This window comes from Rhincodon typus, chromosome 8 (assembly GCF_021869965.1).
Source record: "Rhincodon typus isolate 14 chromosome 8, sRhiTyp1.1, whole genome shotgun sequence".
In the NCBI taxonomy this organism is placed as follows: domain Eukaryota; kingdom Metazoa; phylum Chordata; class Chondrichthyes; order Orectolobiformes; family Rhincodontidae; genus Rhincodon; species Rhincodon typus.
The window spans coordinates 75,885,271-75,901,376 of record NC_063339.1 but is presented as its reverse complement, the minus strand read 5'-3'; the positions used below and the strand labels follow the sequence as shown (position 1 = coordinate 75,901,376).

Below are 16,106 nucleotides of genomic sequence, written 5' to 3'. Positions count from 1 at the left end.
GTGGATCTTATAGTTAGGTGACAACATAAACATTGCACCCGGTCACTATTGGAAATAGTAGTCAAGGATTACTATTACTAAGGCCTTAAAGATGTTGATTACTAAAGAGATTTCAGGTATTAAATTTGTTTCCTGTGTGGAAAACGTAGTCCAGCAATTATTATTTATGATGGTTGTGGGCGATCATTCAGCATGTTCTGCTCTCTGCTTGCTTCTGTTTCATTAAAGCCTTTCATGATTTTTCTTCTTGCATTCAAGGTGAGGGATACTACTATATAGAAAAATACTATGGATGCTACTATATAGAAAAATACTATGGATGTTGAAAATCTGAAATTAAAACACAGTGCTGAAAATATTCAGCAGCTCTGCCAACATCTGTGGTGAGAAAGAGAGGAACAAATTTCATGAACCTGAAGTGTTAACTCCATTCCTCAGATTGCATCAACTCCATTGCTGACCATTTCCAACATTTTTGTACTTGTGTTTATATGAGAAATTTCAACACATGAGTTGGAACTCTTCCGATTTCAGATTCAAACCCCCTGACAATCAACACTCCCAGTATAAGTACTATATTGGTTAGATACAGAAGTAATGTTCACTTAATATTGTCCCATCAAACATTCCAATGTCAGATACAGTATTTGCTTGATACGTATTAAAACTCCCTCTACACATCCCATCAAAGGATCAGGTCAGCTACAGTATGAGTTAGACAGAGAGCAAAGAACCTTTCTTCTGCTCCAACAATGTACCTCAGTTCCAACTGCAGAGGAACACTCACCACTGTGCTTCACAGTTGCCATACCACTCCCTGATCTTGGAGGGAGATTACCAATGAAAACCATAAAAGATCAGTTTATGACTGTCTACCCAGGTCCATTAGGAACTGGACTGGTACAGTTGTAACACAGGAAAGAGAATCGCCTCCATTCTAGTAGAGAGGCTGCCGTTACCAAAATGCCTTGCAGTTAATCTGCTCTCGAAGTTTCAGGATCTCCTCTGATCAGTCCTTCAACAAGGTCCTTGCAGACAGCCCTCCATAGCCACTTTCCCCAGGGTGCCCATCATCTGGTCTCAAATCAGTTCTTCTAGCTGTTCTTACCCGAGTGAGTCTGCTTCATTCTGTATAAACCATGCTACTCAACTTTACTTCAGCCAACTGTTATTTTCTGTCGTGATATGAGCGACAAAATGCTCGTGAAGTTTCTACATTGACTGAATGATTTGATCTTTTTAAGTGTTCTTTTTAACTGTTCTGTTCTTGGAATCTGTCCTATCATTCAATAACATCGTGGTTGATCTGTTTGTGTTTGCACCACCTCTTTTCCCACTTATCCCTGATAACCTTAGATTCTTGTTAGACAATAGAATCGATCTACGACAACCTTAAAAATATTCAGTAATCCAGCTTCCACTGCCTTCTGAGGCAGAGGGTTCAAAAATAGCATAGCCCTCAGAAGAAATATTATCCTAGTTTCTCTCCATAAAGGGAGACCGCTATTTTTTAAAACAGTGATCCCCTAGTTCTGAACTCTCCCACAAAGGAAACATGCTTCCCACATCTACCTTGTTAAAACCACTCAAGATCTTTTATACTTAAGTCAAGTTACCCTTTATTCTTCAAACCTCCAGTGGAAAAAAACACAATATCCAACCTTTCTTCATAAGACACCTTATTCCAGCTTTCAGTCCAATTATCTGAATTGTCTCCCATCCATTTACATCTTTCCTTAAATAAGGAGACAAAAACCATACATGGTGCCCCAGATGTGGTCTCACCAGTGCCCTGTACAACAAGCATAACATTCAGTTCCTCTCGTAATAAAGGATAGTATTCCAATAGCCTCCAATTATTACTCACTGTATCTGCCTACTCCCTTTTAGTTACTCATGCATTGGAACGCCCAATGCTTTCCGCATCTCGGAATTCTGCAGTTGTCCTCCATTTTAGTTATACACCTTTTTTTTTCCTATTCTTCCTGCCAGACAGAACAACTACACATTTTTCGATGTTATACTCCACCTTCCATATTTTTACCCACTCACTCCACCTATAAATGTCAGTCTGGAATCTACTTCAGTCCTTTTCACAACATACTTTCCTCCTTATCATTTTGTTATTTGCTAATTTAGCTACAGTGGCTTCACTCTCTTCTAAATCTGTGGTATAAGTTGCGAAAAAAAGCTGAGGCCCCAGCACAGACCCCTGCTGGACTCCACTCGTAATTTCCTACCATTCAAAAAAATATTTATAAATACTCACTGTTTTCTGCCAGCCAGTCTTCTAATCATGTGAATATGTTGCGCACTACATCATGAACTTTGACTTTGCACAATAACTTTTTTCTGTGGCTCCTTATCAAATGCCTAATGGGAATTAAGGTACAGTACATCTACAGGCTTTCCGATAACCACAAGTGCTATCCATTTTTACCTTTCTAGCTAGCTCCCTCTCATACTCTAATTTCTTTCTCCCTTTAATCTTTGAGTAATTCTCTGCTGTTCTTTATATTCTGCCCAGTCATCTGACCAGGCAATCACCTTTGCACAATAATATGCTTTTTCCTTAAGTTTGCTGCTTCCTTAGCCTCTTTAACTAATCACGAATAATAGATCCTCCCCTTAGAATTTTTCTTCATAGTAGGAATATACATCTCTCCTTAAATGTCTGCCTTTGCTTACCAATTGATCTATCCCCTAGTCGTGTCCCTGTTTACAGTAGCTAGCTCAGCTTTCATGCCCATGTAGTTACTATTGCGTAAATTTAGAAATTTGTCTTTAACCCAATCCTCCATTTCAAACTGGTTAGGGGCATAGATAAGGTGAATAGCAAGGGTCTTTTCCCTAGGGTGGGGGAGTTAAAAACTAGGGACATATTTTTAAAGTGAGAGGAGAAAGTTTTAAAAATGGACATGAGGGGCAACTTTTTTACACAGAGAGTGGTTCGTCTGTGGAAAGAACTGCCAGAGGAAGTGGTGATGCAGCATTTAGAAGACATTTGGATAAGTAAGTGAATAGGAAAGGTTTGTAGGTGTATAGGCCAAATGCAGGCAAGTGAGACTAGTTTAGTTTGGGAACATGGTCAGTGTGGACTAGTTGGACCGAAGGGTCTGTTTCCATGCTGTATGACTCTATGTAAAATTCAAAACATATTATACTACCTAGGGGTCCTTATCTCTGAGGTCACAAATTAATCCTGTCACATTGAACAATATATAGTTTAGTATAACTGTCCTCTGGTTTATTCCAGAATGTGTTGCTCTAATTTACAAGGGTATTCTATGAACTCCTCTTCCAAGATACCATTGCCAATCTGATTTTTCATGTTTGTATATAGATTCAAATTTCGTATGATTACCTTTATCGCAAGCACCAATATTTATTTTTGTATGTTTCGTCTTACATTGTGCTTACTGTTAGGAGGCCTGCTGACCCTCCCAATGGCAAATTCTTCCCCATATCATTTCTCATCTCCACCCACACCAAAGTTACACCCCAAACCCCCTGAATTGAATACATGTTTAACTATTATGCCAGTGCTATCGCTGATTAATGGTGTTATCCAGTCACCTTTACTAGCTTCCTATTTATCGTGAATGTTATATATCCCTCAATATTCAGGACCTTGTTTCTAAAATTGTTATCAGATCACATTTATAGGTTTAATTTGTTATACATACTATGTACATTCAGATATGGAGCCTTTAGTTTTGCCTTTTTTTGTTGTCTTTTACAGCATCTAGCCTTGACTGTTGATTTAAGGTTCTTGCGAAGATTTGTAGCTTGGGTTGCGGGTGAGGTTGTTGATTTGCTCGCTGAGCTGGCTAGTTATCGTTCAGATGTTTCGTCACCATGCTAGGTAACGTTGACTGTGCAGCCTCCGATGAAGCGATGTTGTTCTACTCCACTTAGTATTTATATGATCTGGTCTGTTGAGGTGTTTTGTTTCGGAAAATGAAGACCATCTATTTAACTGGGATGACGTGACCATCCTAACCCAAGCCAACATGCATGGGAATTCCGAGAGGCCTGATTCTCCATCCATAATGTAATCAATAAACATGTAGAATTAGACCCCATATACAAACCCTTGCAAAAAAGAACCGGAAATGACACAAAACGCCTCAACAGACTGGATCATATAAATACTAAGTGGAGTAGAACGTCATCGCTTCTTCGGAGGCTGCACTGATGGTGCTACCTAGCATGGTGATGAAACATCTGAACTATATCCAGCCAGCTCGGCGAGCAAATCAACAACCTTGACTGTTGATGTTTTCTTAGCTTTATTCCCTTTGTCTCTTCATTCTCCATGTTATTATTTTGCTCTCCTGACTTGTCTCTACTCCTTGGCTTGTAACAAATCAAATAGCATGATTCCGTATGCCCATCATTTAGTTTAAAGACCTCTTTACCTCCCCAGTTATGTGGTTTACTGGAACACTATTTCCAGCATGGTTCAGATGCAAGACTATTCCATCAGTGCAGTCTCCACTTTCTGTAGTACTGATGCCAATGCCCCACAGACTGGAACCCACTTCTACTTCACTGGTTCTAGAGCTTTCAGATATTAATTTTCCTAATTTTGTGTCTTCTACCTATTGGTAAAAGAATCAGGTAATAATCCAGAGATTACTGCCCTTGAAGTTTTGCTGTTCAGTTTAGTGCCTAATTCCTCATGCTGAATGGTTAGAACCATTTTCTTACTCATGCCTATGTCATTGGTACCTATTTGGAATATAAATTAAATAATTATAAATACAGTGAAATATTTTATGACTGTTGTCGCTGTTGTGAGGAGGAAACACAGCTTAGTTAAGCAATGTCCTCTGAATATAAATCAAAAACATGACCAGAATACATGTATTTAACGATGGTTGCAGAAAAGGTGTTACCATGACACTGGGGATAATTCTTCAAAATGCTCCCATGGCATCTTTTACATCCCACTGACAGAAAAGACAGTTCACTGTCTTGTCTGAAAGATAGTTGCCCCTGACAGTGCAGCACTTCCCCTCTGTAATGTATTAGAATGTCAAACGTCTGGAGAAACATTTACGCCAATGACCTTCTGACTTGGAGATGAGAGTTCTATTGCTGACAAATAATGTTAGTAAACTGTAGGGATAGTAGATCACATCATAAATCTTCTTATACTCCATCTGTTGGGAAGGAAGGGGGTGACAGAAAGGAGGCACTTGAAAGTTTTGTTTTTAATCTTTTGTCAAAGGAGGGAAATGGGTATCTTGTGGAACTCCGAACCATCTCTCACACAGTGAAGAGGAGCAGTTTGTGAAGCTTTGTTCACCACCACTTTCACTTGACTTTTTTTAATTGCCTCCCTCTCTAAATTGCTAGTTTCACGCCATGGACACCTTGTACAAAAGCACCTATGAGGTTTCGCAGGCCATCTCTGCGCTAGTTCCACAGGGTGGGCCGGTGCTTTGCCGAGACGAAATGGAAGAGTGGTCTGCTTCAGAGGCCAACCTATTTGAGGAAGCGCTGGAGAAGTATGGGAAGGACTTTGAAGACATCCAACAGGATTTTGTAAGTAGCGCGAAGGTGGACAACATGCGAGAGCTCCCCCCACCCCAACCCTACCGAGATTTAAATTAACACCAAGTCTGCCTTTACACTAGCCAGGTTTGCATTAGAAAGCCATTTAGCTTCTCAACTCTATTCAGCTGTTCAGTTAGATTATGGCTGATCTGATCTTATTTTCATTTACCCACCTTGATACCATATACCACAATAGCTTCATATCGTTACGTAATAAAACTCCATCAATTGTCAATACATGTGATAACAGTGCTGATATCTAGAACAGCAGGAGGTCAATAAATGAAAAGCTGGTGAGTACATGAGGGAAGGTAACGTTTGCATGCTAACACAAGTGCCAGGCAGTGACCATTTCCAGTAAGAGACAATCTCACCATTGCTCCTTGACATTCAATAGTATTACCATCACTGAATTCCTCACCATCAACATCCTGAGGGTTACTATTAACCAGTTATTAACTAGTCCAGCTGTATAAGTATTGTTGTTACAAGAACAGATCAGAGGCCAGGAATTCTGCAGTGAGGAACTCACCACCTTTTTTCCCAAAATCTGTCTACCATCTGCAAGGCTATGTCAGGAGTTGGATAGAATACTCCCTCCTGCCTGGATGAGTGCAGCTCCTACAACACTCCAGAAGCTCAACACCATTGAGTAAAAGCAGCACACTTGGTTAGCACTCCATCCAGTACCTTCACCATTCACTACATCCAAAACCAACCCAGAGTGGTGCAGGGTGAACCATCCACAAGATGAGCTGCAGGAACAGACCAAAGCTCTTGCCAAAGCACCAGGAAGGTAAAGGCAGCAGATAAATGGCATAAACCATCACCAGCAAGTTCTCCTTCAAGTCATGCACCATTCTGACTTGGGAATATATCATGATCCTTTCAGCATCACAGAGTCAAATCCCTGGATCTCCCTTCCTAATAGCATTGTGGCTGTCCCTACGTCCCAAGGACTGGAGTAGCACAACTCACCAGCCCCTTCTCCAGGGCAGTTAGGAATGGGCAATGGATGTTGGCTCAGCCAATGACACCCACATCTCATGAAGGGATAGGAGGTAATGTTGATGGAATACAGCAAAGTTGGATACAAGAAGACTTACGCGGAGCTTAAGTGTTGGCATGAGCCATTAACACTGTGTCCTGTCTTGTCAACTCATTAGCTCTTTACAGTGTTTTCTCCTTATTTACTAGGTACCTAACCCTTTCATGATAATAAACATCTCTTCAAATTTCAACCCTCTGTTTGAGAGCAGAACAACCCCAGCTTTGTTGGTCTCTGCATGCTAAAGTCTGGTTATGACCCAGGCGATGCAATTTTAATTTATTTGCATTATTAGTAAATAAGTGACTGGTTTTATCAGAAGCAGTGTAAGTTGTACCTGGCACAAGAAGGCAGGTGATTTCCACATCTTTAGTGACCCATTTCTAACTTCTGTTGCATGTTGCATCACTGGGAGGCAGTGCTAAATGCAGCCTGCTTTCTGTTCATCTTGCAGTCTTAGTCAGGATACGCCTCCCGTAAGCCAAATAAGGGGAGCACAGAGCTGAAATGGTGCTTCATTCATCATTGCATCCTACCTGCTACTTCACAGAATAAAAGTCCTTTCGTGGTATGGACCAAGGGAGCCTGATGGTAGACTGAGAACATTGTAGTCTCCTTCTGTGCGAGATGGCTTCAGAATACTTGCACTTGGAACTTGACATAAAACAAATTACTGAAATTTGTGCAGTTCCAATGAACGGGATGTGTTTGGCCTCTCCATGGAAAATAAATATATGAATTTGAGAGACATTGTATTTTTTTTAACTTGTTTATCAAAAATGATGAATTAATGTTGCATCTCAGACCAGCTTTTGAGTTTAACAACACTTTCTATTTGACATATGTCTTAGTTGCCCTGGAAGTCATTAACCAGCATCGTAGAGTATTATTACATGTGGAAAACGACTGACCGATATGTCCAACAGGTAACTTTTACATACTTAACAATGACTTTGTCTGTTTTTAAGATGCTGTTGTAGGTTTTGTAAACTTGTTACAGGCACCATTTGTCAGCCACTGTTTGTAGCAAACTGTTTCAGATATGCTTTTGCTGCTATTGTAACTTGATCAGCATTTACCTTGGAACCACATGTCTTGCCACCTGTTTGATTTCGAACTTTTAAGCAACCTATTTATTCAATTGACCAGCTGACTCCTGCAGTGATTCTCATGGGAATTGTGACACCGATGTCATATTTCACTGCTAACCAGACTTTTATGCAACTGCTCAAATGGTAAATTCAGGTCATTGCAGTTGATGAACTGCTGAGGCTTATTAAAGAACAAGTTGTAACTGTTGATAAGTTGAGCCGCCAGTCCACTGGCCTTTTTTTTGACCAAGAATTAGCTCTGATCTCTCATTATCTCTCATTTAGAAACGGTTGAAAGCAGCTGAAGCAGAAAGCAAACTGAAGCAAGTGTACATTCCTAACTAGTAAGCACTTCTTTTCTCACCTTCTCATCTGTGTCCAATTCAGTTGCTTGCAAAATGTCAAAAGGGACCTGTTTGTATTAGTCCATGTTACCACTAGCATCAGGCCCTGTCAATACTGGGCTGTGTCTCTATTTGCATCACATTTCACTTTCTCTAACAGTCATTACTGGTTACTGAATTGTAAGCTTTTGTGGTAATGGGATCTTCTTAATTCCATGTATCACTATATTGATGCATGTATTGTACAGCTGCTGTGATTTTTAAAAAAAATCTCTGAATTCATGCTGCTTCACCCGTATTTGGAACAATCATATCTGGACCATTTATATATGGACAAACATTGTATTTTACGCGCACTTAATAGAAACATAGTTAAAGAAAGGGGTATTGGGCTGGGTCAAAGGTGAATTTAAGAAAGGGCTTTAAAGAAATAAAATTTCAGCTCATTTCAAAACATCAAGCTATCACAGAGCTTGCAATAGGCAAGAAATAACTTAAACTGTGGTCACTGTTATAATGTAGAAAACACATACACAAGGGTCCCACGCACACCAGTATGATAATGATGGAATGAGCTGATGTTGTTTATGGAAAATATTGGCCAGCATTCCAGGGATAATTCTGTTCCTGTTCTCCGAAAGGATGCCTTGGGATCTTTTACACCCTGCTTAAAATCACATCTGAAAGACAGTATAGGACTTCTTCAGTTCTGCAGTTAAGTAACAGTCCAGAGTTTTGTGCTCGAGATTCTGGAGTGGGACTTAAACTCTAATCTTCTGACTCAGAGAAAGAGTGCCACCTCTTTAGCTGCCGGAGACAAATCTAGTGAAAAGTTTGAGATTCTCAATTCCAGAGTTTAGAAGCTAGAAATAAAGGCATGGCTGCCAGAGATTGGGCAAAACAACAACATGATGCCCAGGAGGCCAGAGTCAGAGGACTATAGATGAGACTTTCAAAGTGGAGATGGAAACCCCACGATTATTTTTAGGTTATTTTCTGTGCCGTGCTTCCATAAAGCTGTTTTGAAAAGTTTATTACGCAAAGGTAATAAAGATAAAATAGAATAAAGCTAACTGTTTATATATTGCATAATTCTAATGATTTTGAAGCACAGGGTACAATACAATCATATTAATTCCCAAAATATCCTCCTTTATAGTGCTTACCAGCGAGAATTCCTTTCTATTTCACATTTATAAGGCTTAATTTAACTGTTGCTTCAATGCCCTGTCTCAAGAATCTGATAGCCTGTTCCTGTAAGCTTCATACAATTGAGCTCAGATTTTCTCAGCTTTGGATAACCCCTTCAGGGTCTTAACCAAACACCTCTGGTCTGCAACTTTTTTTTTAACTAAACTCCTTGCCCTGAAGTAACCTTTTTCTTAACATTCCTAAACTTCCTCCCATTCTCAGGAGCTACTGTTTTAGACATCTAGATTCGGCGAAGACTTCTGCAAGCTGTCCAAAACAGTTACCATAAAGAGTTATTTTACCCCCAAGCGATGGGTGTTTCCCATAAGTCCAAATAAATGATCCTAGAAACTTATGTCTGCAAGCCTAATGCACGACATCCTTTACTTTATTCACTCGGAAACTCCCCCAGTATAAACAAATTCTCATTAGCCTTCCTATACTATCTCAGATTATTTTAATAAAAAGAAATCACCATGGCTACAGAAGTACCGACAAGTTAATCATTAACCCTCTTCAGATATACAGAAAACCTGTATACCACAAGTTAAAATTCAAAAAGCCAAAATAAATGAATGAAGTGGGGAGATTAAAAACTAGAAAGTAGGGTAGAAATGTGGTGGGGCTAAAGGTATTGCTTTTGTTCTTCACAGTGGTATTGAGGGATGGCTGTCTCTTGAGGTTCTGCTTAAATTGTTGCAATGTCTTCCTGTTCAGATGACCACCAAAGATTCCATAGCTGTACTGTTAGAGCAGGGTGATGTCCTCGCCAAAGTTCTGCACTCAACCAATTCCACTACAAACTGAAAGGCAGTTTATCCTGAAATATACTGTTTATGGGCTTTGCTGTTTGCAATTGCCAAAAAAAGAAGTAAATGGTCCCGAGAATCTGTCATATAAGCAAGGGCCTCCTGCTTTCACTATCTAGCTGATAGTTGAGCTGGTGCACACTGTAGGTGCGGGAAGCAGAGCTTGTGCTAAACAAAGACCATTTACTTTGTTGGAGTCTACTTAAGTAAGATCTCTACAAACTGTAATTACTGAAAGCATAGCACAGTTTGGAGACAAATAGGATTATTTCCTCAGCAAAATGCAATGAATGGATGACCATTAACTGAGAAAAATTCTGTACACTATCAATCCCAATCACTTACTGTAAGTGTGATTGCCAATGGAATTACCTAATCACCTCCATTTCTAGCTGCTGATCACTGAGTGCTGAATGGCATCCTGTTGGGAACTCGCCCGAAATCCCTGCTTGAATGGTGGCCCCACTCTCTGGCCTTCAGCTGACTGGATCATTGAAAATTGCAGTGGATGTACCTAAAGCTTACTGTGTTGGACCAGGACCTGGAGCCAGCCCCACTTTCCGATTCCTTACCCCGACTGAAAATCCAGCCTGTAGTGTTACTCTAAAGAAACTTTTTTTTTTGTCTTTTCCCCCCCACCCTGCCCTTTAGTAATAAGCCAAACCCAAACCAGATCAATGGAAGCAGCTCAAAGACAGGAACAATGAATGGAGGGAGTGCACTGGCACCAAACGGGGCAGTGGCAGTGCCAGGACCGGGTCGAGCTTGCGAGAGCTGTTTCAGTAAGTACTCTTGGAAACACAAAGTAAAGGTATCATGTGGTTCAACGTGACCGTGATCTTGAGAGCTTTAGACAGTGCCAGCTATCGAACCGTTGTGTCAAGAGGGTCTTAAGACAACTGGAAGCAAGTGTCAATCTTCCATTTTAACGGTGCAGCCTTGCAGGGGTCTTTGATTTACACCAGCCTTTCAAATACAGTTGGCTCATTAAGTTAACAAGCTATGGAACCTGAGATCATGTCCCATTTATCCCTGCCAAGACTGTACCGAATGCCTGATCAGCCAGTATTAATACAACAAAATAAACAAAAGGGGAGGAAACTTGAAATTTACTTCATCTTTTTGTTTCACCAGCTAACCAGTCATATCAGTGGTACTCATGGGGCCCACCCAACATGCAATGCCGGCTCTGTGCAGCCTGCTGGGCCTATTGGAAGAAGTACGGTGGCCTGAAGATGCCAACCCGGCTAGATGGCGAAAGGCCTGGACCAAACCGGAATAACCTGGTAACTTCCAAGTGCTTTAGATCACACCAATTTTTCAGCTGCTGTCTGTTGGTTCATTCTCTTTCCTTTTCTACCTGAAGAGATTGACTGCTTGTTGCAGTCCACATCTACAGACAGCCTCCAACTCCTCACTCAAGGGCCTTCTATTACTGTCTGTGCGTGGTAACCAAGTTGTTGCTTTTTAAAGCATTTGAATAGATTGCAATGGGATTTGATCTAGTCCCTGCCCAGTGTCTACATTCAGACCCTTGGGTGGGACACCACCCCGTCACACTGTGGAGAATTTGTAGCATTTGTCATCCTACCCTGATTGAAATTGGCTCGATGACAAACAGTTTGCAAAGTCAGTTTGATTGAGCGTGGGCAGCAAACTTGCCTTTTGAGTCAGAAGCTGATGGGTTAAGGCTCCACTACAAAGCCTGAAGCGAATAGTCTCTGGTTACACGTTAGTGCTGTGCTGAAGGAATGCTGCATTGTTGGGAATCGCTGAAAATCATACACGATATTAAATCTGGCTTTTTTGATGAGATTGAAGATTGCACAGCACCATTCGATTGAAAGTCTAGAATCATAGAATCCCTAGAGTGTGGAAATAGGCCCTTCGGCCCAACAAGTCCACACTGCCCCTCAGAGCATTCCACCCAGACCCATCCCCCTGTTACCCACCTAATCTGCACATCCCTAGACACTACGGACAATTTGGCATGGCCAATCCACCTAGCCTGCACATCTTTGGACTGTGGGAAGAAACTGGAGCACCTGGAGGAAACCCACGCAGACACGGGGAGAATGTGCAAACTCCACACAGAGAGACCGAGGGTGGATTCGAACCCGGGTCGCTGGTGCTGTGAGGCAGCAATGCTAACCACAGAGCCACCATGCCGAAAATTTTTTTTTTTAACCTTTTTTGTGGAAACAGGCCCTTCGGCCCAACAAGTCAACACCGACCCTTAGAGCACCCCACCCAGACCCATTACCCTTTCCCTGTAACCCATCAACGCATCCCTGAACGCCGTGAAAAATTTAGCATGGCCAATCCATCTAGTCTGCACACCTTTGGACTGTGGGAGGAAACCGGCGCACCCGAAGGAAACCCACACAGACACGGGGAGAATGTGCAAACTCCACACAGAGAGGCCGAGGGTGGAATCAAAACCGGGTCCCTGGCTCTGTGAGGCAGCAGTGCCACCAGTGCCATTATAGTGTTCTTCCAGTGTTCAAACTAATATTACTCAACCAAAGCCTTACTAAATAGATTTATTGATTGCTTATCTCAATCCTGTTCATTAATCAGTACTGTTAGTAGTATGCCTAAATTGGCTGTCCAACTTGCATATGCATGTGATGAGGTGTTATATAAATGCAGGCATTAGTCATCATTAATGTATTTAAATTACAGTGGCATTTCTTGATAATGAGATCTTAGTGCAGCCTCCAGCTGCCCTTGATGATCTTTCTTCCCTCATTTTTATGTAAGGAAGTGATTACTTTATGCGCCTCCCTCTAAGGTAGGACAGTTACCAGAAGATTGTCTGCAGCACAGACCCTTGCTGCACCATCAATTCCAACTGAGTTGTCTGTGCAGAACCCTCCAGTTCAGTTCATTTTTACTGTGATTCCATTTTAACAATTGCTGTAATACTTTTCTCCCAAGAATGCCCAGGGTCTGCCGGTAAGGAACAGCAGTAGCCCCAAGTTCGCACTGAAGACACGGCAGGCCTTTTATCTGCATACAAACAAACTGACAAGAACGGCCAGGCATCTATGTCAAGACATTTTGCAACAGGCAGCACGGCACCCCCATGTGCCGATTAACATCACAGCCATCAAGACAGAGTGTAAGTACCTGGGGTAACATCAGAGTAACATTAACAGATATTGTGGTGAGTAAGTTTTCCTGTAGACTTGAGAGCGGTTCACTGATGAGGAAATGGGTCTATTTTTACATGTTGCCTTATTCCCCACTCGAGCTTATTCTTGCTCAGTTTAGGCCTTGTGTAATTGTCATTTCCCAGCACCCAAACTTGTCTTCATCTGACAGGTAGTCTCCTAAAGTCCCAGCCAAAATTAACTGGTAGGAGGATCTCAAAGCGCTTATAATTACAAGTTAGAACACCGTCCGGGAAGCCGAGTAACGAATGCGGATGCATTGAGCTGCCTCCCGCTAGCAGATAGATTACTAGTGGTATCCCCAGTGGAAGGGTCTGTAATGATATTAAATTTTCTGGACACTCTCCCAGTCACAGCTGACAATATCAGATTTTGGACGCAGAAGGTTTCTCAAGCCTACTGGGCGTTGTTGAGATTGTACTAGGAGTAATCTGTGCAGTTTTGGTCTCATTTCTTAACAAAATCATGAGGGACGTGGATAGGGTGAATGGCCTAGGTCTTTTTCCTAGAACTGGGGAGTCCAAAACTAGAGAGCATAGGTTCAAGGTGAGAGGGGAAAGATTTAAAAAAGACCAGAGGGGTAACTTTTTCCTGCAGAGGGTAGTGCATGTATGGAACAAGCTGGCAGAGGAAGTGTGGAGACGGGTACAATTACAACATTTAAAAGGCATTGGATGGGTATATGAATAGGAAGGGTTTAGAGTGATATGGGCCAAACGCTGGCAAATGGGACTAGGTCAGATTGGGATGTCTGGTCAGTGCGGACGAGTTGGACTGAAGGGTCTGTTTCCGTGTTATACAACTGTATGACTCTGAGGGAACTGGTGCAATGAAAGCAGCATAGAGGATGTTCTGGAGATAGTAGGAACTGCCGATGCTGGAGAATCTGAGATAACAAGGTGTAGAGCTGGATGAACACAGCAGGCCAAGCAGCATCAGAGGAGCAGGAAAGCTGACGTTTCGGGTCGAGACCCTTCTTCAGAAATGGGGGAGGGGAAGGGGATTCTGAAATAAATAGGGAGAGAGGGGGAGGTGGATAGAAGATGGATAGAGGAGAAGATAGGTGGAGAGGAGACAGACAGGTCAAAGAGGCAGGGATGGAGCCAGTGAAAGTGAATGTAGGTGGGGAGTTAGGGAGGGGATAGGTCGGTCCAGGGAGGACGGACAGGTCAAGGAGGTGGGATGAGGTTAGTGGGTAGGAGATGGGGGTGGGGCTTGAGGTGGGAGGAATGGTTAGGGAGGCGGGGACTAGCTGGGCTGATTTTGGGATGCGGTCAGGAGAGGGGAGATTTTGAAGCTTGTGAAGTCCACATTGTGGGGTGCAGGGTTCCCAAGCGAAATATGAGATGCTGTTCCTGCAGCTTTCGGGTGGCGTCGTTGTGGCAATGCAGGAGGCCCAGGATGGACATGTCGTTCAAGAAGTGGGAGGGGGAGTTGAAATGGTTCGCGACTGGGAGGTGTAGTTGTTTGTTGCGAACTGAGCGTAGGTTTCCTAGGATGGATATTTTGCCTTTTAAAGAAGGCTTGAGTGGATGGGCCTATACTCATTGGAACTTAGAGAAATGAGAAGTGATCTTAATTAAGCATGGAACAGTTTGTGGATGCTTGACATTAGATACTAGGAGGATGATTTGTCTCAAGGGTGAATCTAGAACTGGGGCACGGCTTAATAATAGAGATTCTCCTATTCATGTTGGAGATGAGAAGAAATTTCTTTTCTCAGAGTGTTCTTAGTCTTTTGAATTTTCTTCCACAGAAACAATGGAGACTGGATTATTGAATATATTCAAGGCTGAACTAGACAGATTTTTGATCAACAAAGGAGACAAGAGTTTTGGACATCAGGCAGAAAAGTGGAGTTATGGCTAAAGTCAAAATAGTCATGATCCCATTGAAATACAGAGCATATTTAGTGGGAAAAATGACGTACTCCTGCTCCTAATTCTTGTGTAATAATTCCCTCAAGCAATGTCACAGAAAATGGGTAGATTGCGTTCGTGTTATTTGTTGGGTTCTTGCTTAGTATAAATGGACTAATGTGGTGGAAAGTAGAAATAAATCAAAGTAACATCTTTCTATGAGTTTGCTAATTTGTTTTACTTTCTGACACTTTTGTGTTTTGATTTGCAGATGCTCCAAACATACAGATAGTTGCTTGTCAGTACAGAACTTGAATACTTCCAATCAACACCTTTTTCTCTTATAGTAGATATAGTGAGATTGTTGAAATTTGGCACTTTTGCATTGGTGCAAAGTGAAAAGCTTTAGCAGCATGTTTCTCTTCATTCTAGGTGCACATGCTACATTGTCCAGACTTATTGTCCTTGTCCTCAGAACTTGTAGTATTAGGTTTTCTGGACTGAGTAGGTTCCAGAGGTTTCCCTGGGCTTGGAACTGGCCAGGTTTGCATGTTAATTCTTCCCTGTTTGAGCTGTTGTCTTGCCTCCACAAGCCTGGGGATACACCTGAGGAAACAAGCAAATCCAAAGATACCTTGTAGCCCCATCTTCAGGCCAATGCCATTATATCCTCCAGACATGGCCTAAACCAGAGGATTATCATTTACGTTTCCCAAGATGGAGAGACGTACTTTTACTGAATGCTAGCATCTCTCTGATTATTGAAACAGACTTAGTAATACTTTTCAAAGGGGAATTGGATAGTTACTTTAAGTGGGATAAATTTGCGAGGCCCTGGAGATACATCAGAGGACTATCTCATCCCATGAACAAAAAAAACTAGTCACCATGAGTCAAGTGACCTGCTTTTGTTTCAGAGATAGTAGGAACTGCAGATGCTGGAGAATCTGAGATAACAAGGTGTAGAGCTGGATGAACACAGCAGGTCAAGCAGCATCAGAGGAGCAGGAAAGCTGACGTTTT

The 16,106-nt window shown here is 41.9% G+C and overlaps 1 protein-coding gene across 4 annotated transcripts in view; it reads left to right on the top strand.

Moving 5' to 3' along the window:
* LOC109910847 (metastasis-associated protein MTA1-like) overlaps positions 1-16,106 on the top strand; it is a 78,444-nt gene that overhangs the window by 13,287 nt on the left and 49,051 nt on the right. For all 4 annotated transcript variants that reach the window (XM_048600206.1, XM_048600209.1, XM_048600210.1 and 1 more), the window contains exons 6-11: positions 5,365-5,553; positions 7,465-7,539; positions 7,990-8,048; positions 10,700-10,830; positions 11,183-11,334; positions 12,989-13,172. In XM_048600206.1, coding sequence (XP_048456163.1) covers positions 5,365-5,553; positions 7,465-7,539; positions 7,990-8,048; positions 10,700-10,830; positions 11,183-11,334; positions 12,989-13,172 — 790 coding nt within the window. The remainder of the gene's footprint in view (positions 1-5,364; positions 5,554-7,464; positions 7,540-7,989; positions 8,049-10,699; positions 10,831-11,182; positions 11,335-12,988; positions 13,173-16,106) is intronic.